This window comes from Sturnus vulgaris, chromosome 7, assembly GCF_052056855.1.
Source record: "Sturnus vulgaris isolate bStuVul1 chromosome 7, bStuVul1.hap1, whole genome shotgun sequence".
NCBI lineage: Eukaryota > Metazoa > Chordata > Aves > Passeriformes > Sturnidae > Sturnus > Sturnus vulgaris.
This window is the reverse complement of record NC_142249.1, coordinates 20,460,671-20,488,575: the sequence shown is the minus strand read 5'-3', so window position 1 is coordinate 20,488,575 and position 27,905 is coordinate 20,460,671. Positions and strand designations below refer to the sequence as shown.

Here is a 27,905-nt window from a genome sequence, read left to right as displayed (position 1 = left end):
CTATATTTTTTCTCTCATAATTTAAGCATTTCTCTCCATCAGTGTTCTTGGAAGAAACACCATTTTTAGGTAGCTCCACCTTTTCTTTCAAAGTCCATTATGTCATGTCAAAAAAAAGGTTTAGTCAGAAGATTTTTTTTTTCTATTTGCCTCCACTCCAGTCTAAGTGAATCTCTGTAATAGATGTGTGGGCTGACCATGCCGTTTAACTTCTTTCCAGCAAGGCCAAAAACTGAGTATGAGGAAGTTGGAACATAATTGAATCTAAGATAGAGACAGGATGAAAAAAATAGAAAACCATTATATAAGAAATTCCAAATTATAGACACAAGTACTTTCTTTCTCTTTCTTAATAACCACATTACATTCTTGAAACTTTTTCTCTTCTTTCTATGAGGAAAGCCTAGGATTCTTGTACGATTTCCTTCAAACTGAACTACGAGTTTTGGTATCCTTCTGTATTTTCCTGATTTTTCACTCTCTTCTGTGTGGATATAGAAACCTCCATTACAGCAAGATTCTATTTCCATAAAGAGTACTGAATCTATTATTTGTTTGCTGTACCTCTAATTCAGCTTTTATAGTTTTAGAAAGAGTCCCATTCTGCAACAGTAATTAGCAGATCTCTCAGCTGGTAGCTCACAGGTTTTGGGCTGCCTTGTAGCCAGTACTCCCGTGCTCCTCTATGCAGCTTTATTTGTTTAACAGATTTCCAGCCATAAAGTTCGTAGAATTCAAAGCCATCTCTTTTTTCATAGGTGGGCACAACTTCCAAATTAATGGCCATTTTATATAGCTGAATACTCAGAGAGCCAAGCTTGGCCTGAGATAGATTCTGATTTTTCAGAGATGACACTTGGTTTTTCAGTAGAGCAAACCCCAAATTTTGAACCATGGCATCCTCAAATATGGTCACATGTTCATGTCATATTCTGATATTCAAAAGTCTTTTAAAATGGAAGAGACAATTGCTCCAGAATTTGGTGAAGTTCTGGATAGCAACAGCAGAAATTTTATCAAAAGGAATCTAGCAAAAGTCAATAATGCATTGTATAAGTTTTTATTTTTATGTGTAAGAACTAAAAATTGCTCAGAAAGGCTAAAATACTTTCTACAACAGAGAGAGAGATAAGACAGGACTCTAGAGAGATAAAAATTAGGGGAAATAAGTTAACAAGCAATGATAAACAACAAAGCCCCGCATTACCTCACAATCCTCAAATACAGTACCTGCTTCTCAAACTGGTTTTGAAGTCTTGGGATTGTAAATTCATATTTCACTTGCCTGCTATGCACAAGTCATCTGCACGCACTAATTGGACATATCAAAAAGTGTGTTGTCAAGCAGATACTAAATGAGAAAAGAGTAAAAAAATTTTGGCCTCTATGGCATTTTCCAGTTATGCTGCTTCAAGTGTTCCTCAGATTAAGCACAGGTTAAAATATATTCAGAGAAATGTCAGTTTAAATTGCAGGGATCACTAATATGTACTGAACACTGCACTTGAAAAACAAATCACATTTTGCATGCACACACCAGTCTTTAAACATTCAGATTGCAAACTGTTTATATTTGACATGCCAAGTGTGGGGGGAGGGTTGGTGCTAATTTTTTAATAACTTAGATAATTATTAATTTTTTAAAAATATATTGTAATCCTTCACAGGTGTTTACATGCTCTAGTTCTGAAATCTACAATCTTCATACAGTATTTGTTGCTCAATTTTAAAACTAGTCTGTTTCTAAAGTATGAGAAAAGTCATGAACATTGAGAGAAAATTTAGAGCCCTTATTCAAAATAATAAAAGTGCTTCACCTGATTTACTTTTTGTGGCGTAATGCTGAACCGAGCTTTAATGTGGCAATCCCTTTATAATTTTTGTCATTAAACTTACCAAAACAAAAGGATATAACTTGTGTGTAAGCAATAAATTATTTATGAATTTGTAAATTTAATTATATATTTTCATAGGAGTGAGACTCTTCTCTACTTGTATAGGTTTTATTACATGCAATTATATAGATGAGATAATGCAATCTTGAATAAATTTTGAAACCTATGCAATGACTGGACAAGAGGACTGGACAAGACAGACTCACAAATAGCTTTTTTTACCCTAACATTCCCAGATGTAAAGATCCCCTGAAATGACATCAGGTCAGTTAATTCTGCCCCCTTTTACATGTTCAGCATTCAAGAACAAGGTCCTCAGCTTTGGGTTTTTTTCACACACTGTCTCACTAATAAGCAGGACAGAACAAAGTTTTGACCATTTCTACCCCAAAGCTCTCTGCCTTCCAAATACAGACAGGAAACATCTGTTGCTCTTGCTTGAAGAGGCAGAAGGAACAAAGAAGCTTCTAAGAAATCTGGAGAGCTTCAGAAGAGATAAGTATTAAGGGAAGATGAAAACGAAGGCAGTGAAGGGATTAACACTGGAAAGTGACGGCTCACCTCCCTTATTCTGCTCCTGAAGTTTGAGCTGTCCAGGATTATTCCCACTCACTAGTGTTCAGTATTGTACATGTACTGAAAGGCAAAACTGTAAAATTTGCCACATCCTTCAATCCTCCTGCATTTGAAATATTTTTTTATAGCTACTTCTTCCCCTGAGGATTGTTAAGACTTTCAGGGAAGCTGGAAAACATCCCTCACTCCAAAGCTCAGATGAGCAAATGCAAAATCGGTCACATAAAAAGCTAATTAGCTCCACTGAAAATGGAACTATTTTAATTCTTCAGGTAAATACCGACTGGGGAAGTAATTTTTTTTTTTAAGGAAATTAAAGAAAAGACCCAAAATGGCATTAAGAATTAATATAGTTTTAAAAGGTGTGTTATTTACAGAAAAGACTTGAATAGCTCCTTTGGAAGCATTTCAAGCTGTTAAATAATTAGGTGTTTAGGACACATTACATGTCGCAAAAACAGCTACAAATGTACACAGAAAAATTATTATTAAATCCCATTATCTCAGACAGCTGCTTTGGCACAAATAAGCCCAGACAGAACTCTAGATGTACGTCAGCAACACAAGGCTGTGGCCCCTATGGCTGCCTATGGCACGGCCTCACGCCTCATGGCCAAATATCACTTAAAAACAAAGGCCTGCACCCCTGCCCACCCTGCTACCTGCTTTTCCCTTTTCCTTCTCATCAGGACCTGGGACACCCTTGGGGATGGTCCCCAAAAGCAGAAACATTCCTCAAACTGTGCTCCATGTGTGTGTTGGTGTGCACAGGCCTGTGGGGCTGTGCTGAGGGGTCTGTGGGGCTGTCCTGATTTGGGGTCTGTGGGGCTGTGCAGATTTGGGGTCTCTGGGGCTGTGCAGGGGAGGTCTGTGGGGATGTGCAGATTTGGGGTCTGTGGGGCTGTGCAGATTTGGGGTCTGTGGGGCTGTGCAGATTTGGGGTCTGAGGGCCCCACGCCCACCAGCAGCGTGCTGTGGGGCCTGCACTGTCACAGGGCAGCTGCCTGAGGCCGGAGACCAGCCCTCACCACAGCAGTGAAACAAGGCCTGTGGGGCTGGGCAACTGAGGAGTAACCTTTTCCTCAGGCAGTAAATAAAACCAGTGTGCAAAAGAGACGCAGAAGTGAAGATGCAAGCAAGCCTGACGCTGCCGCAGGACCAAGCCATACTTAGTTCCTAAGATAGACACAATACCCTTGTACTTCAAACAAAAGGATTCAGCCAAAACATGGCTCAAGCAGCACAGTTCAAGCTTCAATGTATATCTGTTTTTCTCCATCATAAATCGCTTATAGTAGTGTACATTTCCAGATACAAGTTTCATTAGTCCTCAAGCAATAGTGCATATTATGGCAAATCTCAGCCTAGCATGTAGGCTTCTGCTGGGATTATGGTAAATACAACCTAGCAGGAAAATCACAAGATAGAGAGGTGCACAGGTAACTAAAGAACCAAAAGGCAGCAAGGACTGCTATGAAAGCATCATGAATGCCAAAAAGCCTTATGCAGCTCTCAACTTATTTTTTGAGTCCCCTTTCCTTGCTTTATTGCATCTTGTCTGACTCATCAACAGCCCCCCCCACACCAAATGGCTGCAGTCACACTTGTCTGGAACCAATACTCCAGAAGGTTTCACTGGAACACCAGGGATTAGCATCCATAAACTTTATTAACTCCTACTATTGTGTGTCTCCACAGTGTTCTGCAACCCTACTCTAAGTCCAACCCATCTGTTCCTACCTCTTTCCCACCATCCTCACTTTGTCCTCATGTTCACAAGTCTTCCTACCAGCCCACAAGTGCACTCCTCTCTTACCTGCTTGTTCGATGTCTGGTACAAGCTGCTTTTCACCAGGTCACGTACCTCTTCCAGGTGTTCTTATCACCTCCCCCCCACTGCTCTTGAAAAGTATGGCAAAGTGCTGCCATACAGCCCTCTGTCTGTCTGTTTCAACCACACTTGAATATTACACGTTTCTTTATGCAAGGCTATAGCTGAGGTGCCAACAGGGAGCCCATGTTTACATACTAAGGGATACAGGTGTGCCAGATTATCTTGTGCTCAACACCTCTGAAACAGGCAGAGTATGATCAGAATTAGCAAGAGCTCAGAAGAACAGAAGGTCCCATTGCAGGTTGCAGCCAAGCTAACAATATAAGACATGGCTACTACCCTTTCAGGAGTCATCATGTTCACCACTAAACCTTCCAGCAGTACCATTTATACTACCAGAATCAGAATCAGAATCTAGTACCTTCTTCTAGAGTGAAGAATGGCTGACAGAACGAAAGAAAAGTCTCCAAAACCACAATGGCAGAAGCAATAAGATCTTTTTGTACTCTACTACTTTCTCAATGTACTGATACTGATTTATGCAGTGGCCTAGACAGAGGACAGACATCAAAAATCCATTTACAGAGTAAATGTACAACAGTCTCATCTAACATCATCATGAGTCTCCACCACAGGGTTATCACAGGCACAGAATCCCACTGATTTTCCCTGTAAACCTGATGTCTTTTCTTCAGATAGCAACATAATGGAGTAGACTGTTAGATTCTCCAGTGTTTGTCAAATCAAAACATGTCCTGATGGAAGAAAAAGATCCAGTTAGGAAGTAACTGTGATCAAGTAGCCATTTGTGGTGTTTGTGCATAAATAATAAATAAAATTCTGTGAATACCTTACTTAGAGGGGTAGGTTCCATAGAAGCAGGAGGAAGACCTTAAGAATGTGGGTATGTGGGTTACCCAGCATATGTGAAAGTCAGGGACTCCTTCTCACCATGTAAAATTTTGGTGATATTTTGTCCATGCCCGGTACCCAACTCAACCCATCTCTCTCATGGTTCTTTTCTTGTCAGGGGCCACCAAGATTCTTACCTGAAAGAGCTCTACAGAGAAAGGTGTGTTGGATAATGTGATACCACTTATCAACTAATTCTTGTTGAAAATTATTTGCTATGGTGATCTGTCAGCCTATAAGCCTTGTAAAGATACTGTTCTTCAACGAGTTTTGTGGAAAATGCAGCTATGTTACAAGATATATACAGAAGTAAATTTTGTTATCTGCAGGCATGCCAGGAGCACGGTCAAGATTTGAACTTTTGGAGTCCGTAAGAAAAGTGGTGCTCAAGCAACAAATAGTTCTAAATCTTGCTTTGGAACCTTTTCCTAGTGGCGTACATCTCACACTGAGCTCAAAATCTGTGTAACTGAGTCTTCTGACAGAAGAGAATTCATAGCTGGGGAAGGAAAGTTATTTCTTACAGGTAATTTTCATAGCATTCTTCTGCCAACTCAGCAGTAATAAGGTCTGAGGGTACCAATTTGTCCAAACAGAGGCTTCTACAGTGTCAAGATGCCAAAGTGAGCTCTGGAATTACAGAGGCTCTGTTTTGAGTCAGAAAAGGCTTTTTTTTTCCTTAGCTCCAAGATGAAAGAAGGAATTGTATGTAAAATGACTTGTAAAAAATGCTTCCTTTTGATACAATCCTTTAGAAACTAGAGCACAGAACAACCTGATGCCAACCACTAGTAGCCCACTGTTGGAAATCGGCTACTATTCCTGTCTAGTTAAGTCAGCCACGTCACCTTCTGCCCTTTTTTACAGTACATGCTCTACATACCTGGTGTTAATGGTAGTAGTAAAAATCTGGAGGAAAGCCAGCTGCTCATTAGTTCTTCACTTAAAGAAGCCAAGAACCACTCTTGATAGGTGTCTATTAGCTCCATTCCTTCATTCCCCAACACCCAGAACAACTTGTGAAAGAATCTATCAGAGCTCTCCTGAAGCCATTGGCAATACTGATTCCAGCTGCTCAAAATGCCTAAAACCAAGGCCTGATTATTTCTTTTTAAGAAAAGCCCAAAAAAGTGCTCTACAGAGTCCCTTGCTAGAGGAAAATCTGCATCATCACACCAGAAATCTGACTCCTCACAAGTCTTTCAGTGATGATGATATTGTCCTTAGTCATATTACTCCTTGACCTGGAAAGTAACAATGATTAAAAGCTCTGTTCTCTGCAAGAATCAGTGTCAGTTTGCAACCTGCAAGGATCAAATCATTAGGAACGAACCCAAATCACTCATGAACTAACAGAATTCTGATATTATAGCAAGTGTATGTGCAAGCCTTGTACTTACTGAAAGCTGAACCACAAATTGGTAACACAGGATGCTCTCAAATGCATGCTCTCTTGCAGACCCAGTTTTAAGGTCTTCTTAATTAGTGATTACACAAGACTGTAAGAGATAAAAACCAACCAAGGATCTAAAGGCTACCAAGAAACCATACAAGCCAGAAGCCTGACATGAAAATACGTATGTAAAATGTACAGACTGTACCAGTAAGAAGCAAGAAGCACATCAAATAACCATTGTCAGGAACCTATGAAGAACTGGAAAGCATTCTACACAATACACACTTTTGTCTTGGTATCATGAATGCCTGGAGGACCAGAAAAGAGGCCATGAGGTAGCAACGATCCTAGATACACTGAAGATCTTTGGCCTGTGAATCTTCACCCTGGAGGTGAGCAGGGAACTTTCAGAAATTACTGTCCCACAACACAAACACTATGGCTGTGAGCCATTAAGCAGACAGCCCTTAGGCTGCAGACTTTCCATGAGACTTCCAGAGTTACTTTCTTTCAAAACATCCACCTTCTGAAGCTTAACAACAAATCTTCTTATCAAATGTGCCACCTAAACACTAATTAAAGTAACCACTTGATGTAGTGAGCATAAAAGCTCTGAGAAATAAAGCAATCTCATCTTCAGCAATGAGACATCAAAACCCTTGACACCAAAACACTTTCATCCACAAAAGAACATCAGTGAAAGTGTCATTCCATAAAACTTGTGAAAAGCAGTTTGAATAAATAAATAGCCCTATTCCTACCCACTTAAAATAATGCACTGATACAGCTACTGATGGCTAAGAGATGAGAAACAGAACCTAAGTATTAGAAATATACTAATATGCTCTGTATACTAAAACAGCTTTTGAAAACCAAGCCCATTCACCTGCCTAAAGGAAGCAGATTCAGAGTATGCTAATATATTGACAACATCCATGGAACACTGTTTAGTCTAAGCAGAACTGTCTTCCCTCAAGCTGCTGCTCTCATCCCAATTTCATCCTTTCATTTTATTAAACAGACGATTAAACTGATGGTGAATTAACTCCCTTTTCTCTGTACCTGTTGCTCTGAATCTCTAAAAGATTTGCATAATTTTTTTTTTCCACCTAACTGTAAATTCAGAAAATCTTTCCTACATGACTTCCAGTTCCCATTTTTCTAGGCTGAACTTTGCCTGGTTCATCCTAAATTATCCTGGTCTGTCCTCTGTCATTTGATACTCCAAAACTTTAGACTTCACAAACAAAAGCTTTTCACTTTCATTAGAGCATTACATACAACCATTACTCTCTTTAATCTCATGGTTCTCATTTAGTCACAGCTCGTTATTAATACTCCCTGTATTGTGCATGTGTCAGAGGGTTTATACACAACCTATAGGATGGGGCCTATATATTCTTCATGCCCTGTTCAGCATGAGAGCAAAACATCACCACCACACCAACATAGCACATTTGTGTCCATGCACATACAGATGGGGGTTTGTGAGCAAGGAGGTGGAAAATTACCATCTCTGTGTCCACAAGGAAAGAAAACACTGTTTCTGCTTCCCACCACCTACTGCAAAATAATAAAACATCTCAGGCTATTAAGACATATTATGAATTTACACCTTGTTAGTTAACAAGAAGCACAGTAAACTCAAGTCAAAAGAAAAAAAAATAGTGTTTTATTAACTACCACACTGTTATAATACACTTTAAACGTACAATAAGGTAGCCTTTAAATTTGAGGTGGTTTTAAGAATAACAAATGAACAGATTTCCAAATGTCTGTAAATAGGTGAACTGCAGTAATTATTGTTGTACATTTTTTGAAAATGGTATAGCACTTACAGACTGGCTATATAACTTCATTTTGTACATTTTCTATAATTGAAAATATAAACAGTAATTAAAAAATAAAAAGAAAATTCAGCATAATAAAAAACATATATGTTTATCAGTTAAATGTACTGGATACATACAATTTTTAAGGGAAGAAGCAAAAAAGGAAAGATGGCTGATATTTAAATGCAGATTGACTAACCAAAAACTAAACAACAAACAAATAAAAACCTCATAACCCCCCTAGTTCACTATGACTATATCCATATGTTTGGGAGTACTGTCAATATGGAAGTGATTTTTCTTTTGTATTTGCATATGTTATATTTTACTGGTAATTTACATGATGGCTTTTAAGGCCCTGGCATACAGATGTTTTTTTGGAAAAAGATTTGATAAAAATCACTGCTGAGACACAATACACCTTATTTTTGGTCCTCCAATGTTCAAAAGAAGGGATATACTTCACTATAACATCTGCCTTACCACCCAAATGCTTCAACCTATACATATTTATTTTTCTTAACATTTTAAGCTTTTTAAACATTGGTTATATTGCCCACCTTGGTTATTGAAAGAATATTAACAAGACATCATTTTGGCAAATTAAATCTTAAACATGGCTTTTCAATAGGATTTAAAAGGTGACTATCCCTAGAGTTCCATGTTAAAATGTAGTTTGCAAAATCTTACAAGAGTAATGCTTAAAATATTGTACATAGTTAACCTAATTAAAATAATTAGCTTCAAAATGACAAGTTGATGAGCTAAGTAAAGCCTACACTATGTAACATTTGCTTGGAAACTTGATTTGTCAGTTATGCATAATAAAAATTCCAGTCATCAAGAAAATTACAAAATTTCTTTTATCATAATGTGATTTCTTTTCACCCATCAACTTCTTTTATCTTACAATAGATAAATACCAACATGTTCTCATTTTTTTTACACTAAACCACACAGGATTGATGCATTTGGTTAGACTACCATTTCCATCGTTAAATTCTTTTTTTTTTTTTTTTAATATAACTTGGTAAAATTTCTTCTCTTCTAGATTCCAAAAGTACCTACAAAACCCATGCAATTTTACCATTTTAATATACTATGGAATATCATACAAAGTAAGGCATTTCAGTGTCATGTATAACCAAGTTACTGTCAATCCAAAAATTTTTGCACATCAATAAAAAGATATCTAAGAACTTAGGAACAATATTCTTCTCACTACTGTATAAAAATAACCACAATTAATAGGTATCTTGTGTAATATTTACTCCATTGTCTCGTTTCCCGAAACTGTGACAAGCTGTAAAGGTATTTCAGTGTTGGTAAGAATATCCTGATTGCTGGTGCCAGATGTGTTAACAGTTCCTATTCCTGAAACAGAACCTTGTTGAATATTTGCAAGGATAAGTGTTGTTCCTCCTGCAGTAATCAAAGTATCATCAGATGTTGCTTCTACTGATGCCAGCACTGTACTGCTAGAGTGAATACCTTTTTTATTCTGATGTGTTTTAATGTGTTTGGCAAGATGGTCACTTCTCATAAAGCGTTTTGAACATTCTGGACAGACAAATTTCTTCTCACCTGTCAAAGAAGAAAAAAAAAAAAACATTCAAGAACATTAAAAATTAAAATTAAACTTAATGCTTTTTAGAGTCAGAATTCTAACAAGAATTATACTGAGGAAGAAAGCGATCCAACACAATAAACTTGTGTGTTACATTTCTTGACACCCATACAAATTCTTTATATAAGAACTGATTTAATTTTCTGTGTGTCACCAAGTTTGGGGAGATCTTTCAGGCATGCTAGAGAATATAGCCATATCATATCCTCAGGCTGCTAAATTGCACTGCAATTATTACCAATAAATAACTTCTAGGAGGAGAACAACACCTACCAAATGATGGACAGGGAAGACTGTATGACCTAGAGCAGAATCACACTTGATACTGACACACAAGATCATAGGGTAATTCAGGCTTGAAAGGACCTCTTAATGTCTGTGTTCTGATCTTTTTCTAAGCAGTCACCTATGAGATTAGATCTGGTTGCTGAGGAATTTGTCCAGTTTTCTTGAAAACCTTTAAGGGTGGAGACTGCAGGAACTCTATGGGCATCCTCTTCCAATGCCTGGCTATTCCTGCAGTTCAAAAGTTTTTATTAATAGCTGTTCTGAACCCTTCTTATTTCAACATACATCTGCTGTCTATTATCCTTCAACCACTACACCATCAGGGAAAGTAACTGCCTTCTTAAGGGTAGCCTTTGCAGGTAACTAGAGAATTACTACTAAGCTCCCCCCTTCCATTACTGTTCTCTTTGTGCATCTGAATCCTACAGCCTTTCCTTGTAAGGCAAATGTTCCAGCTTCCTGATCATCTTGGCCACTTATTAGTGAACTCAGTTCTGTCCTCAAAGTCTTTCTTATATTGGGTGCCAAAAACTAGATGCCATATTCTAGATGCAGTCTAACCAGAAGAGGGGAATAATCCCTGTGACCAGGGTCTTTGCTTCTATTGGTACAGCTCTGGGCATCGTTGCTGCTGGCCCTTGATTATGTTCCACTTGTCTATCAAGACTCCCAGATACTTTTCAGTAGAGCTCTTTCCAACCTCTCCATGCTTTGCCTGTATTACCCTAAGTGTTAATTCCATCCCAGGTGCAGTATTTGTGACTGTTCTTGCTGAATGTCCTAGGATTCCTCCATCCCTCTGAATAGCAGCCTTGCCAACAAGTGCATTGACTGGTCACCCCAGTTTGGGGTTATCCACAAATCTAAGAAGGTTAACAGAAGAACTCTGACTCTTCCAGGTCAATGATAAAGATTTTAAAAGAGGTCAAAGGAAAGATCCCTGCAGTTCTCTACTTTTTACTGGTAGGCAGTTACACTAGGAGCTATTAACCACACCACTCTGAACTGGATCATTCAACTTGCTTTTTTTAAAAACCATCAGCCTGTCCATCCAAACTGTAACATCCCAGCTTGGATTTAGCATCCAAAATCTCTACACAAAAGTACACCATTAAGAGCAACGTGGAATATTTTTTACAAACATCCAAAGGCATTTTTCTAAGCAATGTAAATGCTGATAAGCAGAAAAATTCTTTACTAGGATTTTAAAAATACTAGGATTTTAAAAGGTAAACATCCTGTTGAATGCATATATGGATTTAGTTTGTAAGAAAACAGAAAAAGCAGACAGATTTTAAACTAACTGCTCCTTGATAAGGTGGAGTATCTACATTAATTTATTTTGTTTGTACTAGATAGAAGGAAAAATGTGAACCTGAAGCTCCTAGTTGGTGGTCTAACCATGAAACTGAAAGATGTAGAATGATGCACCATCACATGCTCTTCTTTGATTGCAGGAATGATATCTAATCCCCAGGCCACCTAGTCCTCTTCTTTTCTTATTGAAGTCATAAGATAGAAAAAGAGTTATAATCTGGTTTAAACAAATGAAATGCATTGCTGAGCCTGAATCAAAGTATTCTGATTAAGCTACATTAAACATTAGCTTAAATGTCACTTCTGAATCAAGAGGTGGCTGTTTTATCTCCTCAGACCTACCAAAGATTCCAAAATGTGTAAGAATCAACAAGACTTAGCTGATTTTCGAAAAATCACACTGCATTAAAATCAATCCAATTCAAAGATCTGTTCTCCTCTTAGAAGTCATTTATCCAAGCTCAGTCCATAGCACTCCTTAAGTTAAATACACCAGAATCAAAGACTGGAAACCTGTGTGCGTTCTTCGGTGTCGCTGGAGCTCATCGCTGCGAGTGAACCTTTTGCCGCAGAACATCCAGTTACAAACGAACGGACGCTCTCCAGAGTGCCAGCGGAGATGAGCTCTCAAATGTGAAGTTTTCCCATATACTTTGCCACATCCTGGTATGTGACAAATGTGTTGCTTCTTTTTTCCCAAGTTGGAACCTCTGTTTAGAAAAACAAAAAAGAGAGAGAAAAATTATTAATTCTAATACATTCCTCCTAAATACTGGTCATATACATACATGGGGCTACACATACCACAATGGAGCTGCAAACCAATCCAAACAACTTCAGGTTTTTGTTTCAAATACAAGTGGATTCCAGTACATTCCATAAGAAGCTGGAAATAAATTCTATAATGCTTTCCCAGCTCCACAGAAAACATTAAGTTCAGCTGTGTGTGAAATTTATGTGATAGAAGCATAATCATTAAGAAACATACATGTGTATGAAGTTGGAAATACAGTTATTATAGCAGTTTGTACCACTTTGATGCTGAAGAGTCCATATTTTACATTTCTCCAAGTTTCAGGTTTTTACCATAACAAAGATAGTTTTGGCAAAGAAAAACAAATTACTGCAACTGCCAAAACGGACACTGGAGATTTTGGAAACTGGGTACAGAACAGATGGGACATTTGGCATCTTGGAGAAATCTGAGAATCAGTTTGGGGTTTGAAGACAAGCATACTAACCCGAATGCCTTCACTAAAAGAGGTGGAAGCTGATCTTACTGACATTTACATTAATTCCTTGGGTTTTCAGTTAAAAAAAAGAAATCCATCATAATGAACACAGAATTCACAGATTGTATAATCCAGACTAAGCTTGGTACTTATTTTAAGATGCTGTCTCACTGAAATGGCAGGTGATCAAGTGAAGCACCTGATGCAACAGCCTAATTTTTAGGGTTTTTTTTAAATCAAATCACAAGAGAGAGATAAGACCCAGACAAAGAGATCAGTCTGGCCAGTGCAGGGCATCATGATTGATTTTAGCCAATTTAAGTGTTTGCTGCTGCTGAAAGGAGCACTTGAAGGAACAGGTCTGGCTGACAACACAGCTAAATGAATGGTAAATGCTGGTACAAGGGAGGAGATTGGAAAATGCAGTCAGGCATCAGCAACATTAACTTAGAACACCTTCAGCGGATTCTGAAATCACAGTCTTGGGGGCACCATCCTCCATGACTTATACAATATTCAGCTGCCTCCTCAGGGCAATTTATTCTTTAAATTGGGTGCTTTAGCTTCTAGTTTACATCTAATGAAGGTTCAGGCTGAAATGTTCAGTCTTCAAGGAGCTAGCAATTGCCAGAAGCATTTCTGAACATGCACAGAAATGAACTCACTCTAAAACCTCACAGTGTCTAAAGGAGATTCCAGCCTAATCACATATGTGCCTAAAACATTACAGACAGTCCAGAAAAGTAAGGTGATAAAATCCCATTAAGTCCTAGAAACTGTTTCTACAAATTCTCAATACAGAGCAACCTTCATAGCGCTTCATTTGTCAGAAAATAAAAACATCACTTGTACCTACTACTTATTTGTCATGACAAACACAAGTTTTGATTTCAGAACAAATTCAGTGGCAGCAGAAGCAGTGTCCAGAAGACTTTTGATCCTGTTGCAGCAGGATAATCATGTGAGGACTTCATCCTAACATCTCCTCCAAATAAGCTCTAGTGTCTTCCCTTCCACAGTAATTAGTACAAATGGCATGATATAGTACACAAATTGGATGAAATCACATCAAAATTCCCTCAGAATAATGTTAATATTCCTAAGTCAATCATTTAAAATTGCTTCATTGCACCTTTAGTCTAGACTGAAGGAAACCAAGGTTCAACTCACGGTCATTACTGTGCATAGGTGGTATAGAGCACGATTCTAAGCACCTCACCTAACTGGTAACAGAATTCCTTAGCACACCCCAAAGTTTCAAGTGAGGGGGAAGTTAAGGATGCATAGAATGAAACCCACAAGACTGATGTGAATTAGCAACTAAGTGTATTTATTCTATACACCTTCACATGAGCATCTGTATGTTTGCTTCATGTGTGTTCTACATTGACAGGATACAAGCCAGATTCTATTTGGACACTTTGCAGCTGTGACAGTCTGGCACTATGCCCTAACACATCATGCTAAGAGGCCTTTCTTGCTGCACTGGCCAATAGCCATCATCACTGAATAGATGTATATTACTCCAGCCTACTTCTTGAGTGGAGTCTTAAAAACAATTAACATTAAAGTATTTCCATAGTACATTTTAGCTTTACAGAGATTGGAAATGATGTTTCTCAGTAACTAGGCAGACTGCCACAGTTTCAGCAGCAAACACCTCCATCCACTGAGAAACTGGACTTTATATTCAGCAGTATTTCCAGCAATAACATTAAGTATTTCAAGAGTTAAACACACACATTATTTTAAGAATCTGGGTTTTAGAGTTACATACTTGCAGTGGTACTCAGAAGCACAGCTCCTCTATGTATCAGACAGTAGTAGTTATATCTCAATTTAATTCCAGATGCAATTGTTAGGAGGGTGAAATCTCTAGATCCAACTGAGAGGAGACTAAACTTTTTACTTAACTTCAGACACCTTAACTAGAAGCCTAATACATTCTGTTTGGAAACAACAGTCATCCTTTGAGGCATGTGTTTCTCTGTCCACTTGCTTATTTGCCATTTATTATATAAGCTTGGGGCTAAAAGGTGTAAATTTACAAATCTAAACATCATCTTCTTCCTTTCCTACTTTCCCTCCCACCAAGGCAAAGATAATAGTGGCTTCTCACTTCACAAAACTGGTACAAATCTGAAGATTGCAATGTAGCTCAATTCCAAAAGCCAACGAGAAAAACCAGAAAGAACTTCTCAACTCGCCTACGAATCCAGAAAATGAAAGAAATACCAAAACCAACACTATACAATACATTCAATTATGATGAAGTCTGCATATGTGAAGCCATTTTCCTTTTCCTTCTCCATTCAGAGCATAGAAGCAATAGTATTAACTGAGTGAAACACTAGATTTTTCATACGGATTTAAAGTCCTTTTCTTGTTTTACTAGTTATATATTATTTCTGCACTATATTAAATTATTATACAGAATTTATTCATTTCTCCAGGGTTTTTTTGTCTCTTCATGGGTACTGACAACACTCACTCTCAGTCTCTAAGCATTTCACAAATATTAATGGCTTTATCATCTTAACGTTTTGGTATGGTGAACCTGAACTAGCACAATCACTTTGCACATCCTGCTATGAGGTACAAAGAGATTAAGGCCAAAACTGTCAAACACCCACCAGCTTGAGGTGTCAAGGTTAATGCAGTAGAAGCATATTTTCTCAGAGTACTGTATATGTTCACAGTCTGCTCAATCAACTTCTTCACAGGAATGAACTCAGTATTTCTGCAGTGGAAAAGGTGAGGTATACATATCTACACCTCCAAAATTTCAGAGCCCTGTTGCTGCAGTCCTGTGCCTCATTCCCTAAACACCTCCCAATTTCTGCAATAAGTGAAGTAGGTGATAATCATTACACAGCCCTGATTCACTTCCTGTGTATCAGCCATCCCACCCACTGAATGGCACTGATGCCATACGAAGAAAATAGTATGCAGTAAAAGTAATTAGAAACCAAGTGATAAATGTATATACACAAGGAATTAAGTCAAAGTTGCCCAGGATATCTTAACTAAGCATTAGCCCAATTGTAAATGTTGTAGCTTTGGCGGCATTTTAAGAATTATGAATGCTATCTGAAAGAATTTACCAAAGCAAATGTCTTTCTATCTGAAATTCTGCAAATCATCAGCAGAGTTGAAAAACAAATCAAAACTCAGAATTCCAGTACTAGGGATAAACTGGTAATTCTAGCAGCTTTGGAACATTATCACACTCAGATATTCTTTAAAGTCGGCTTATTCCTTTCTCCTAAACTCTCAAGAAATTCTACATTCTAGTGGGAAAGTTGCTCTAGCAACTGTAAGCACTTTCACTCTTTTCTGTTTCCCCACCATTGTGTCCTTCATTATCCTGTTTCTCTTCCAGTTCCAATTCTTCTCACATCCTGACTTCTTGTCCTACTTTTCCTAGTTACTTTGTATGTTTGATGTGTCCAGGCCTTCCTTTACAGTGGATTTCACTCATCTATCTAAACTCTGTCATAGCTCTTATCTCAACTCTTTCCCAAAAATTGCATATCTGAGTTTCCAGCCAGACTACACCCTTCTCCAGACTTCCCAAACCATCTCTCAAAAAGATTCTCTCTCGGGCTGAAACTTGAAAATTTCATTTTATAGCAACTCCACTGAGAAGGAAGAGGATTTTACAGTACAGATTTCTAAATTAAAGCCACTGTAGTTTGGAATAGAGCATGAGGAAGATCAAACACCTGGAATCTCTGTTTCCTAAGAATATAGGCAGTGCAAATCACATTTTCAGAGTTTTCTTCTGAAATGAAACAAATCTCAACCCAGGGTATACTTTGGGCAGATTTTCATAGCAGAGCCAGAGTTCACCAGGAACTTAGAAATGTCTGTGCCATGTTGCAGTGAACTACACATAGAAATTTAACAAGAGGAATTTGATGGCTGAAGATGCTGCATAACCTGCAGACATTATCACTAGCTTTGCTGGTGATGTAAATGTATCAGAGTCTTTTTCTCTTAAACGTGCTTAACACACTTGGCATGGCTGTCTGAGATATTACCTCCCTCTGCTTGCAAGGCACGTATCTAGAATATGCAGTAAGAACTGACAAGAGACATAACTCAGCTAGTGCTGCTAGAACTCTTAGTGCCACTGGACACTGACAGATTCCTTAAAGATATTTTACTGATTTACACTATAGTTCCCAAATAAAGAAAGATTTCCATCTCAGTGAAGAAACTATTAACAAAATGGACAAATTTTAGTGTATTGGAAAGAAGCCCCTGCACAATTCTCTCAAGCAAAAACACAACTACGTATTTTCACTTGTAAAAGGCAGCTTATTACCCTTCCCCTTTCATACCTGTAATCAAGACATTTAAAATTGTTTGAAATAGAATAAAATTTTCAGAATAAAAACGTACTAATATTTTAATGAGACTGGAACCTATGCAACACCGAAGTTTAATGAATTGGAACCTAGTAGCTCTTTGTTAGTGAAATCTCACTAACTTTTACTGAAAACAGTTCAAAATTTGTTATTTAGAATTATTATACAAACCTCGTTAGATTATACAAACCTTGTTTTTCCTAGGAAACCAGTGAAAAAGAAAACTAGGAAAACTCTAAAGCAATTAAACTGTGGAAAAAAAAATGCTCAATCACTGAGGAAATGCAGGAACACAGGATTTAATCAAGTTCTTGACATATGATCGGAAGCCAATCACAGATGTTCATATTCCAAAATATTTCATTTTCATATTTTTAGGGCAATGTTCTATCTCCCTCATTTCTACTAAGTGACATCCAACCCCGCATTTTTTCAGCTAATCTCAAAGGACTAACTCAGAAAGGATGGAATAATCTGCTTTTTCATCTGCAAACTGCAAAATGAAAGTGGTAGTCCTTTACTGTATAAACTCCTGTGCATAAGCCTCTAGTTTCCTCTCACTGCAGACAACTGCTGTTAACAAAAGCTCTTTTTTTTCTTGTCCATTATTCATTTTTCATCATTATATGTGGGATATGATACTGAACTTTACATACCTTCCACCACCTTCTTTGCAGTTGGGACATGTACATGCTACTCGTCGCAGTCTTTTTCCCTCCTGATGTGGTTGGTCCCCTTCCTCATCTACAACCTGTACTCTCAAATGTGTTAGATCATTAGCATTCAGTGTAGAATCACCACTGAGCTGCCACTCTTCTGGATCAGGATCCTCTTCTTTAATTCTAATATCTGAGAAAAAGAACAAACACAGATCATACATAAGTAGCCCATTAAACAGACAGAAAGGAAACCACAAGGATCAAATTTTCTTATTCTTGAGAGCACTATGTCAGTCAAAAGTCAACATCCTTAAGTGCATTCTGACATTGCTTCTGTGCCCTTGTAACCTGTATTTAAAAAGTTTATCTTACTATACATTTCAAAGTTGAAGATAAGCTGTAACAAAGTATTATAGTTTAAGTTTGAACGGTTCTTAGTGAGGAATGCTGTCACCAGGAGAATATTGCTTGCTTGAAATTTGGGAAAAACTGAGGAACAAGAGGTTGGACAGAGGTTGAAAAAAATATAAACATATGTTTCAAATGATCCTGAGTAGCCATTTTCCACGGCATTTCTGAATTAGTGTCACATGTAGTAGCAACAGCCTTCCTCAATGGTCTTCAGAAGTTTTTAGTATGCACAGACATATATAAAGTAATGTGAGAAATCAATCAAATAAAAAGTTTTCACCTGAGAAAGACTGAGATGCCTAAGGAAAACAAATAAATAAATTGATGGTTTTGTTCCATTTCCCGTTTGAAATTTATGTCTTCTGCACAATACACAGAAAAGAAAACATTTAGGAAGAATGTTACGCAGCATTAGAAAGAGATAAGCAACACATGAGCCACTTCAATGTTTTGATGTACCAGTAATCAAAATAGGTCTTAGCAGTTTCTTGGATGCAAAAGGGCCTCCTAATTATTCCTTATAGGATGGACATTTGCAAGTATGTGTACCCTCTCCCCAGAGAGCATTCATTCAGTCTAATTCAAGAATTAATTACAGTGTCATAACAACAACTGTCTTAACAAATTTACATTTTAAAAGGAACATCTTCCCCTCAAACGCTGTTCTGTATTCCCAATGGACCTAAAGTCTGGATTCCATTTCTTTTTAGAAAGCTGAACCCTTCTTTGGTTCAGCAGTTTACTTTGCATTTTTTTTCTGTGAAAATGATTAACCACTAGCACAAACTAACATAATTTAGGGAGGTTTATTTACTTATTTGTTTGTTTGTTTTGTTGAAGCTTCAAACTAATATCTGTCATCTTTCTAGACACATTCAAGAGACTGCTTTTTCAGCAAAACAAACTCAACTATCATGTAGACTTTTATCCTTAAACATTGAAACCTTAACTGAGCATTGTGGCCACTCTAAATTCTTTCTGGGAGTTGGTGCATCAGCCATCATATCTTTGTAATGAAAACAAAGCTGCACGGATTGCCTGATAAAACATAAGAAAAACTGTGCTGGGTCATATGATAAAGAGCATCCTGTCCCAGTAGAGATCAGGAAAGAAACCAATGACAAAATATGTAAAGAGTAATAGTTACCTGGTCTACCTTCGAAATCATCTCCAGCATTCATCTGTTTAGAGACAAAGGATACTGCTACACAAAAGTTTGCTTGATGCTAATAAAGTCTCAGCCTGGTAACCCCCAATGTCACAGTCTGCTTTTCTTTTGCATGCCTATGTGTAAACCATACGCAGGGCTGTCCTGTACTCTACATCACTGATGTAACTACAGTTAAAGTAATTCTCTAGGAAATCACTGCATTGGGAAGAGAATTCCAGGTCAAAACCAGCTAAGTGTAGAATGTTTAGTTGGTTTGGCTGCAAAAGTCAGTGTTAGAAATTAAGTTTGCATGCATATGACAGGCTCTGAGCTGTGGGAATCCAGGAGCAAGCATACTCACAACATCTGCTGACTTTTTACACACGTAGTACTACCGTGATAAGCTTGCCTAAAGTCACCTGCACACTGGGCTTTACTGTTACCATCACAAGTTCACAATTTCAGATAGCACCATAATAAATATCTTTCATGTGAAGAGCTAGAAAACCTGTGGTGACTTCTGGTTTTCTGCTGAGCCACCAAACTATTTTACCTATCAAATTAAGTGATTTTTTGAGAGTCAGATATAAAATAACTTTATTATCTGTATGCTACATATAAAATTAATTTATATAAGTAAACATTAAACCACTACAAAACAAAGTTTATAGAATTATCTTTCAAATAACTACTAAGTATACTAATACTTTCACTTAGAGCAACTTTAGAAAAAAGCAAAAGCCTGATTCACTCTTGCACAAAAGGGCATAGAGTAGCAATTTAAATACAGCAAGGCAGTAAGGCTGCCAGCACAGGCCAATGCAAGTCTCCAACCAGTTCTTTAGGACTATGTGCTACACACTATACTCAAAATTCTTTTACCAATCAAATGTAGCACAAAATGTACACTGCCTAAATTCTGGTTTTATTTAAAGTAAGAATTAAAACACTGTTAATAAAATAACACACAGTTTTAAGAAGGTAATTTCAGTATTATATCACTAACATTAAATAGTCACATATAGTGTGCCTGCAAAGTCAGTAGCTGAATCCAGTTAAGACTGCATACATACACTTCAAGAGAGAGATGCAAAGATGAATGGAACAAAATAGGGAATGGATCTGTGATCCCAAGAGCTAACTCCACTACTGAAGTCAAACATTCCATATGATTTCTCCTATTACACTGACCTCCCAAAGGCACACTCTAATAATAGAGATACACGTAAGAGTAGAAGCATGTCCAAAAAGTCTATTACTGCATGCCAGTATCCATGATACCTTCTAGGCAATGTCTGTTCCACTTTATAAACTTCTGTCATGAGTTCCTTCCACTTTTTCATTAGTATCTCTCTATTCCCAGTTTCTCCCAATCAACACCATTACTGCAGCAGCACAGAGACTTTTAATAGTTTTATATTGATAGATGCATAATTGGGAAACTTACCAGGACAAAAAAAAAGAACAGACAAGACGTTCCTAACGGTTGAGAATACTAAAGAAGACAACAATTTGCATAGATATAGTAACTAAATTCACAGGATGAAACAATGCAGATGGAAATAGTTTAAACTATTCTTGAGTATGTCAGCTACAATCTAGTGTGGAGAACAAATACTGCTGTCCACAGATATACCCAAGTCATTTACCTACTTCTCCAGGTATCTGATGAATGCATCTATTAAGCTTCACATTATGTCTTGGATTCAACCAGGACTTAGGAACATGTTATTTCTTCATCTATGGAAAAAGTTATTAGTTTGCCCAAGAGCCACAGAAACAAGGGTAAATTGAGAAAGGAAGAGGATGCAGATTTTTTTAATATATGCAGAATGTCACAAAGGCACACTCAGTATTACATTATAACAGTCTACAAACTGAGCTTCTAATTTAGCTGCTTTTCCTAGATGCTGAAAGCCACCCTGCCCTTTTACTCAGTCAAGCTTTACAAGGTCCTCATCAGAGAAGCAGAAATATGGTCTCTGAACTGAAAACAGATTTGCAGCAGCACTGCACATACCTTCCCACCTATTTCCTCACAGAATCACAATATGACTGACATTTCAATTGTTTCTAATTGTTTATTTTTCCAAATAGAGGCTTCCCTTCCTACCTTTCCCAAGAAAAGAAATGTTAATTTCCACTTCCTTTCCATCTTCTCCTGTTATCTGTTTTCTCTACAGTTCAACCCACATTCCCTTGGAATCTTGACTCATCTTGCCTTAATCTCTAAATGTGAGGAAGCTTTTAATAAAGACATTTAAATTTCTTAAGACAGTGTTCTTGTTCTTTCCCATCTAAACTTAACTATCTACATTAAACTCTCTCTACTAGTTGACCAGCTGTTCAAGTCTTTCAGACAGGGAACTTAACAGAACTAATGATTTTTACTCTGATTTGCCCTCAAATCTTAAGTGTGAATTTAGACATTTTTATTACAGAATAAATTACAAGGCTACATAAGGTACACTGCAAAGCATCATCTTGAAATACTGGTGAACCTCAACTCAGAAGAAAGACTGTCATGTAGATTCAATAGCTCTAAATCAGATTTTAAGTTTCTGATTTGTTTCCTTGCAAGAAATGCCACATAGCGTATCTCCAAGTGATCCTATACATTATTCTAAAGCAAATACTTAAGTATTTAAATCCTGAAAGTATTTCAGCCAGTACTACCACAACACACTAGGCACCAAGGAATAGTTACTTGCTCTACAGTAACTGTACTCCCTTGAGATGTGCTGTCTGCAGACTCAAGATTCTGGATTTTTATAGATAGTAATGTCTCCTGCAGAATGCACTTACTTTTGCTGTTTTTCTCACAGCTGAAAATCTAAGAGGGTCTAACTAAATTGGGGGAAGTAGAGTCGATGATGCTTAACGCTGAAGAAGCCACGAATTCCAGAAGTATGTAAGGAAAGCAAGAGGACACAGCCTCTGACCAGCAGGGCTAAGTACTTCTACATAGAATATCAGACTGCTACTGGGGTCAAACAACAGAATTGTCAGCAGTAATTCAGGAAGACAGAACTGTTCAGTAAGTGTTTCTGTTCCTGTATTTAGGTAAAAGCCAAATAATTGTCCTACTACTAGACGACAATGAAAAGCTTCCCACTGACAATAAGTCAAGAAAATGTAAAAACAGCTACCGAAGCAAACACTTAATAAATCAACATATTAGGATAATTTTCATTTGATACTTTTTAAGAGAAGGCTGAAGTGCTCTCTGCAGTTTTAATGCTGTGAGCCTTTGGCCACGTGAATGCTCCAGTGGGTTAGAAAAAAGCTAATACTGTGATAATACTGAAAAAGAGTAAACAAAGACTCAAAGAAGTAGGGACAGAATTAGTGCACTCAAAATGTGATTATGTGAACAATTAGATTAAAAACTAATTTTTTTATTTAAATCAATGATGACATCGTTGTTAATATACTTGAGAGTTCTGCACAGTAAGTGTCTTACTAGGATACAGGAAAACACTTTGATTAAATGAAGTACAAAACATATTTGGAATACATGAATTAAATACTGGCATAAATTTTAGATGCAGGTTGAGAACTATCATTTCTCTATGTTAAATTATGACGAAGTCATTGACAAATGTGTATTTTTATCTCCTTTTACTCTTGAAATTACTGCCTTTTGAAAAAATATGAGTCTTCCCAAGCAGTAAAAGTCAACTCACCTACAACCCAGCCTGATCTTCAAGAGGACAATCACAACTAGGTCCTGGTGAGTATTCCTGGCATTATAAAAAGACTCTTGTTGTCCTTGGTAGAAACTTCAGATACATTCTGTGAGCCAGATGCACTGACAAGTTTGGTTCTGATCTCAGAGATCAGAACCAAAGTATGTGATCCTGCCAAGAGGTACAAAAGGCAAGAAAACTGCACAGAACCTGAAACAATACCTCTCAAGTGCTGAGACTGCAAAAAGACAGAAGACAAGTTTCTAGCCTTCTTCTTAAGTTGTAGCAGCACTGGAAATAAAATCCCTTCCCTCTTTCACTCCACAGATACTTGTCATACATCTCCACAGGTGCATGAGAGTTTTCATTTTGTGTCAGGACTATCTTGCAAAAGAATATATGAAAAATGCAAAAGGAATGTGTACCTGAAACTGGGTAATACATTCTTTTGTGAACATCCTGAGGATATCTGAGACTAAGGTAACTCAAGCTAACCTCCTTAACTCTGAGAATCCTTATTGCATCCCCAGACACCCAGCATACACAACATATATTTACTCAGGAGTAATACACGTGCAACAAACATCACCTCACCACCAGCAGCTGTAAGAAAATTCATTAATGAACTGTTTTGGAACAAAGAGCAGAAAAGCCCGTGAAATACTAACGCAGAAGAAGGATGTGACAATTCCATATTTTCAAGAATTTGAAGAAAAAGTGGCATTCAATTCCACAAGAAAAGATATTGCACTAAAAACTTAACCAGACTAACTGAAGTTCTGCAAACATTAAGTGGGATAATTTACTATTGTAATAATATAATAATATAACTATTGCTGTTACAAGTATGTGAAATACATACAAGCATGATCAGATCATCTAATTCTTCCATAATTTATTAATTTCCTTTGAAAACGATGCTAAAATAAGGAATGTAATTTAAGCATGCTGACAGCAAATTATTTACACAAGATTGGTACATAAATAGCTCTAGTTCCTGCACTAACTTAAATTCATCAGTTTCCAATTTAATTTTCATATTAAAAAAACAGTGGGGAGAATTGTTTTTAACTGTTTTGATTTTATAACATGCAAACTTAATGCCTTAAATGAAAATTGGATAGCCGTAGACAGATGTTGTCAGATGAAAATCCTTAGCATCATTGCTTCAGTTTACTTCATGCATTTAATAAGACTTTTTTTATTTTTTACATCAGATTCCGTTTCATAATGATACCATGGCCTCGTCTCAAAGTCTTGTTAAAAAGAATGCCTTAGAAAAAAAACCTGCATAATTGAAATAAAAATTAATAAGGTTAAAAACTGAAACTTAGAGAGAAAAAACTAAGTTGTGCAGCACTGAAAGCAAGCCAAAACTTTTTAAAAAGTTCTAGATGCCGAAAGGAAGCTATATTTTAAGTAGCATTCTGCTCTACTTCATTGGAAGCACTAAAACATTGAAACAACAGTCCCAGCAAGTAAAACTGTGAATATTTCATTTTTTAGTTTTGTTTGTTTCAGCATTTAGACTGTTTTAGGAAACAGGTATTAGACCAAAGCCTCACAAGATACCAGCAGATGAAAGATATATTGTCACTTGGGCAACTATTTACCTTGAAAATTGTCAGCCAATTTTTTGGTCAAATTTAGAATAGCTAAATTACTCCAGCATGACAAAGACATCAGATTCAAGCAGGAATGGAAAGAAGTTGCCACCACAAACAGCCAACCACTCCCACTCACTATCAACTGGTGTAAGTCAGCACAGGCCTGACTCTAAGGTCAATGACAGCAGGCAGGTGACTCCTTAAGTAGCTGTGTCCACTCCTGCAGAGGAGGAGCTGGGAAGAAAGACGTGGAAATGAAGACCTCAGTTTTGGAGTGGCAGTCAACTCTTGAAAGGAATCCCTTTGACTTGATTCCAGCTGTAGACCAACCTGGAAAACTGTTTCTAGGGCAGGGGATTTTTTCTATTTAAATAAATGAATCTTCCAGCTGAGTATGTCTGAGTTGATAAGCAGCAAAGTCCACTTTCAAGCGAATGCTACTTTCAGGTCATTTGCTAGTGTCTCCAGGTGCTACTGCAATGGTCAAAAGAAGTACATAAAAAAAATGTATCTAGCATCCTATAACAAGTTATGCAAGCTATATAAGACCTGGTAAAATTGCCATCTTTTTTTCCAGGAAATAACCAGTCCCACAGTGATTCAGTATATTAATACATTAGCTGAGACTATTACAATTAGAATTTGAATAATATCACTATGTTTGCTTTCAGCTGGATAATGGCGTGGGGGCGGGGGAAAATCCAGTAACTTAAAAATTCTTCCAAGCTGACAAAACTTACAGGATCAGAAACATGAAGGCCAAGTTGGTACATTTCAGTTAGTGTTTATTTTTGAAAAATATCGGGAAGTTATATGAAATGTTTGAAGAAGAAATCTATATAAACATACTAATAAAAAACTCCACCTTTCTTGACCAGGCAAGTCATTGAAGAGTAAAGTGAACTGTGCATGTAATAGCTCATTTTGTTATACACAATGCAGTATTTTATTACAAACTGCCAACAAAAGAAGTACACTACTAAAGAGCTTTCTCAGGTTTAATTTCCTCTCAAGACCAGAACACCGAAGCCAAAGACAGGTGAGAAAGGTATCTCTCTGCCAGTACTTAATATGTAGATACTATTTGATACAGCTTTTTGCTAGAAAAGCAACGCTGAAGAGTTTCAGCTGTGACTAAGCAATACTCTTCCCTTGGTCACCACAACACTAAGCACAATGAGGAATACAAGCTCTAATAAACAACCTAAGACAAAACAAGCTCGGCCAAGACTTTCCAGAACAAATTCACTTCAATGTATGTCTATGTATAGGTATGCCTAGTAGAATGGACCTTTGGTAGAAGCATAATTACTGGACATCTTTCAAATAAAACTATACATCTACTGGACAAAGCTATTACCTTTGTATTGGGGTTTCAATGGCTTTCCATTATGTAAACAAAATGTAGGACCTAGGTAAAGGCATTTTTTCCTCTCACACACTCACAAGCAAGTAAAGATGTCCTCTGCTGCCTACCTGGGGAGTGAGCCTTGGAAAAACACCTCTCACACAATGGGCTGTAACAACAAAAATCTAAAACCTAACTGTTTTTGCAGGTACACTGCTAACAGCCATCTCTGACACAAAAGTAGGAAGATGGTTTTTTTATTTTTGCCTCAGGTAGACAAATTTTCTTAAATGAAAACAGAAAATACAGCCTGACTCTATTTGGTATGAAAGGAGTGCATTCAGCTAGGGGGAGAAAGCACAAGGAAACCCTTCTTATCTTGTGTCAAAGCTCGCTGGTAGTTGGCAAAAAAGGGAATCAAGTAGCTTCACACCCTTTAACTTCTCTCGTTCTGCTGTCTCTTCCACTTGCCTTCTTCTTTCGGTTTAAAATTAAACTATTTTTCCTTATTTGCAAAACAACAATATACTTTTGACTGAAAAAAACCCCCATGATTTCATAATCTGCTTCTAATTGCATATTGATTCTCCAGCTTGAAGAAAGGTTGTGAGGGGATATAAATAAGAAGGGGAGGAACACCTCTGAAAAAGATTCTCTCAGACAAAATACCAGATGCATATGGAAAAGTCACTGAAAGTCAATCAAGATAATTCAGTACAATTTTGTCAGAAGCAGTGTCACGCTAATCATGACTGTGGAAAAGTGAGTTTCTTCTAACATAAAGGAAGGACCAATTACATTCTCCCCAAACTTAGGGAATGACAGCTTTAATACCTTCCAATCCATTTATTTATTATTCCTAGACAAGTAGGAAAAACGTCACTATAAATCTCCATCTTGTCTTTAATATAACCAGGTGTTTATAGCTATGCACTTCAGAGATAGTTTCTGCTATTTATCTAGTACTTCTGCCTATTTAATCACATTTCATATATCCCATTTAGTCTCTTGCTTTCCCATGTGAAATTCTTTATAGGAGAATACAGTTAAAGAATGCTTGATGGAACACCCTTGCATTTTATTATAAACCACCATTGAAACACTCTCAAGAATGATCAATAATAAAATGATACACAGCACAGATCACTCAATTCTTTCTCATATGCCTGGCTGGTTTGGGGCTTTTTGCTTTCTTTCTGCTTTTCCTTTCTATCCTTCTTCTTAAGTTTCTGCTACATTACTCCACAAGCAATACCATTAGCTACATGATCCTATACCAAATATAAATCTCAGAAATAATCTTCCTTGTATTAGCCAGAGAGCCAATAATAATTAGTATAGGGCTCTTTTTCTGAGACTTAAAATTCTGACATCTGAGTTTAGCTGTATTAACATGCAGAATAAATGCTTTTTGTTACTGATGTCTATACCCTCATAGGTAACAATGTGTGGTGGAGACAAACCAAGACTTCCTGGTCACAGTAAATAGAAAATTTAACAATCAAGATCAGACAGAAGAGCAAATACTGTGAGCAGAGCACATCCCTTTGGTGCTGCTGCCTACAAGCCAGTGAAGAGTAGGCTTATCTAGATCTGAATAACTTTACTTGATGCCAAGTTCATAATACAGAAGTCAATTCCAAAACAAAATGAACTAAAAAGCATCCCAGCATCTTATTTTCCATTCAAATTTTAGATTTCAAATGGGAAAGCAAGCTTCTTGACATAGAATACAGCAATATCACTAACTATATAGGTA

At 37.2% G+C, this 27,905-nt stretch overlaps 1 protein-coding gene across 3 annotated transcripts in view; it reads right to left on the bottom strand.

Moving 5' to 3' along the window:
* Positions 1–8,262: 8,262 nt before the first annotated feature.
* Positions 8,263–27,905, bottom strand: part of SP3 (Sp3 transcription factor) — a 33,315-nt gene continuing 13,672 nt past the window's right edge. For all 3 annotated transcript variants that reach the window (XM_014880197.2, XM_088168007.1, XM_014880198.2), the window contains 3 exons: positions 17,939–18,131; positions 12,191–12,387; positions 8,263–10,029 (listed from right to left, as the gene is read on the bottom strand). In XM_014880197.2, coding sequence (XP_014735683.1) covers positions 9,713–10,029; positions 12,191–12,387; positions 17,939–18,131 — 707 coding nt within the window. In that variant the 3' untranslated portion in view covers positions 8,263–9,712. The remainder of the gene's footprint in view (positions 10,030–12,190; positions 12,388–17,938; positions 18,132–27,905) is intronic.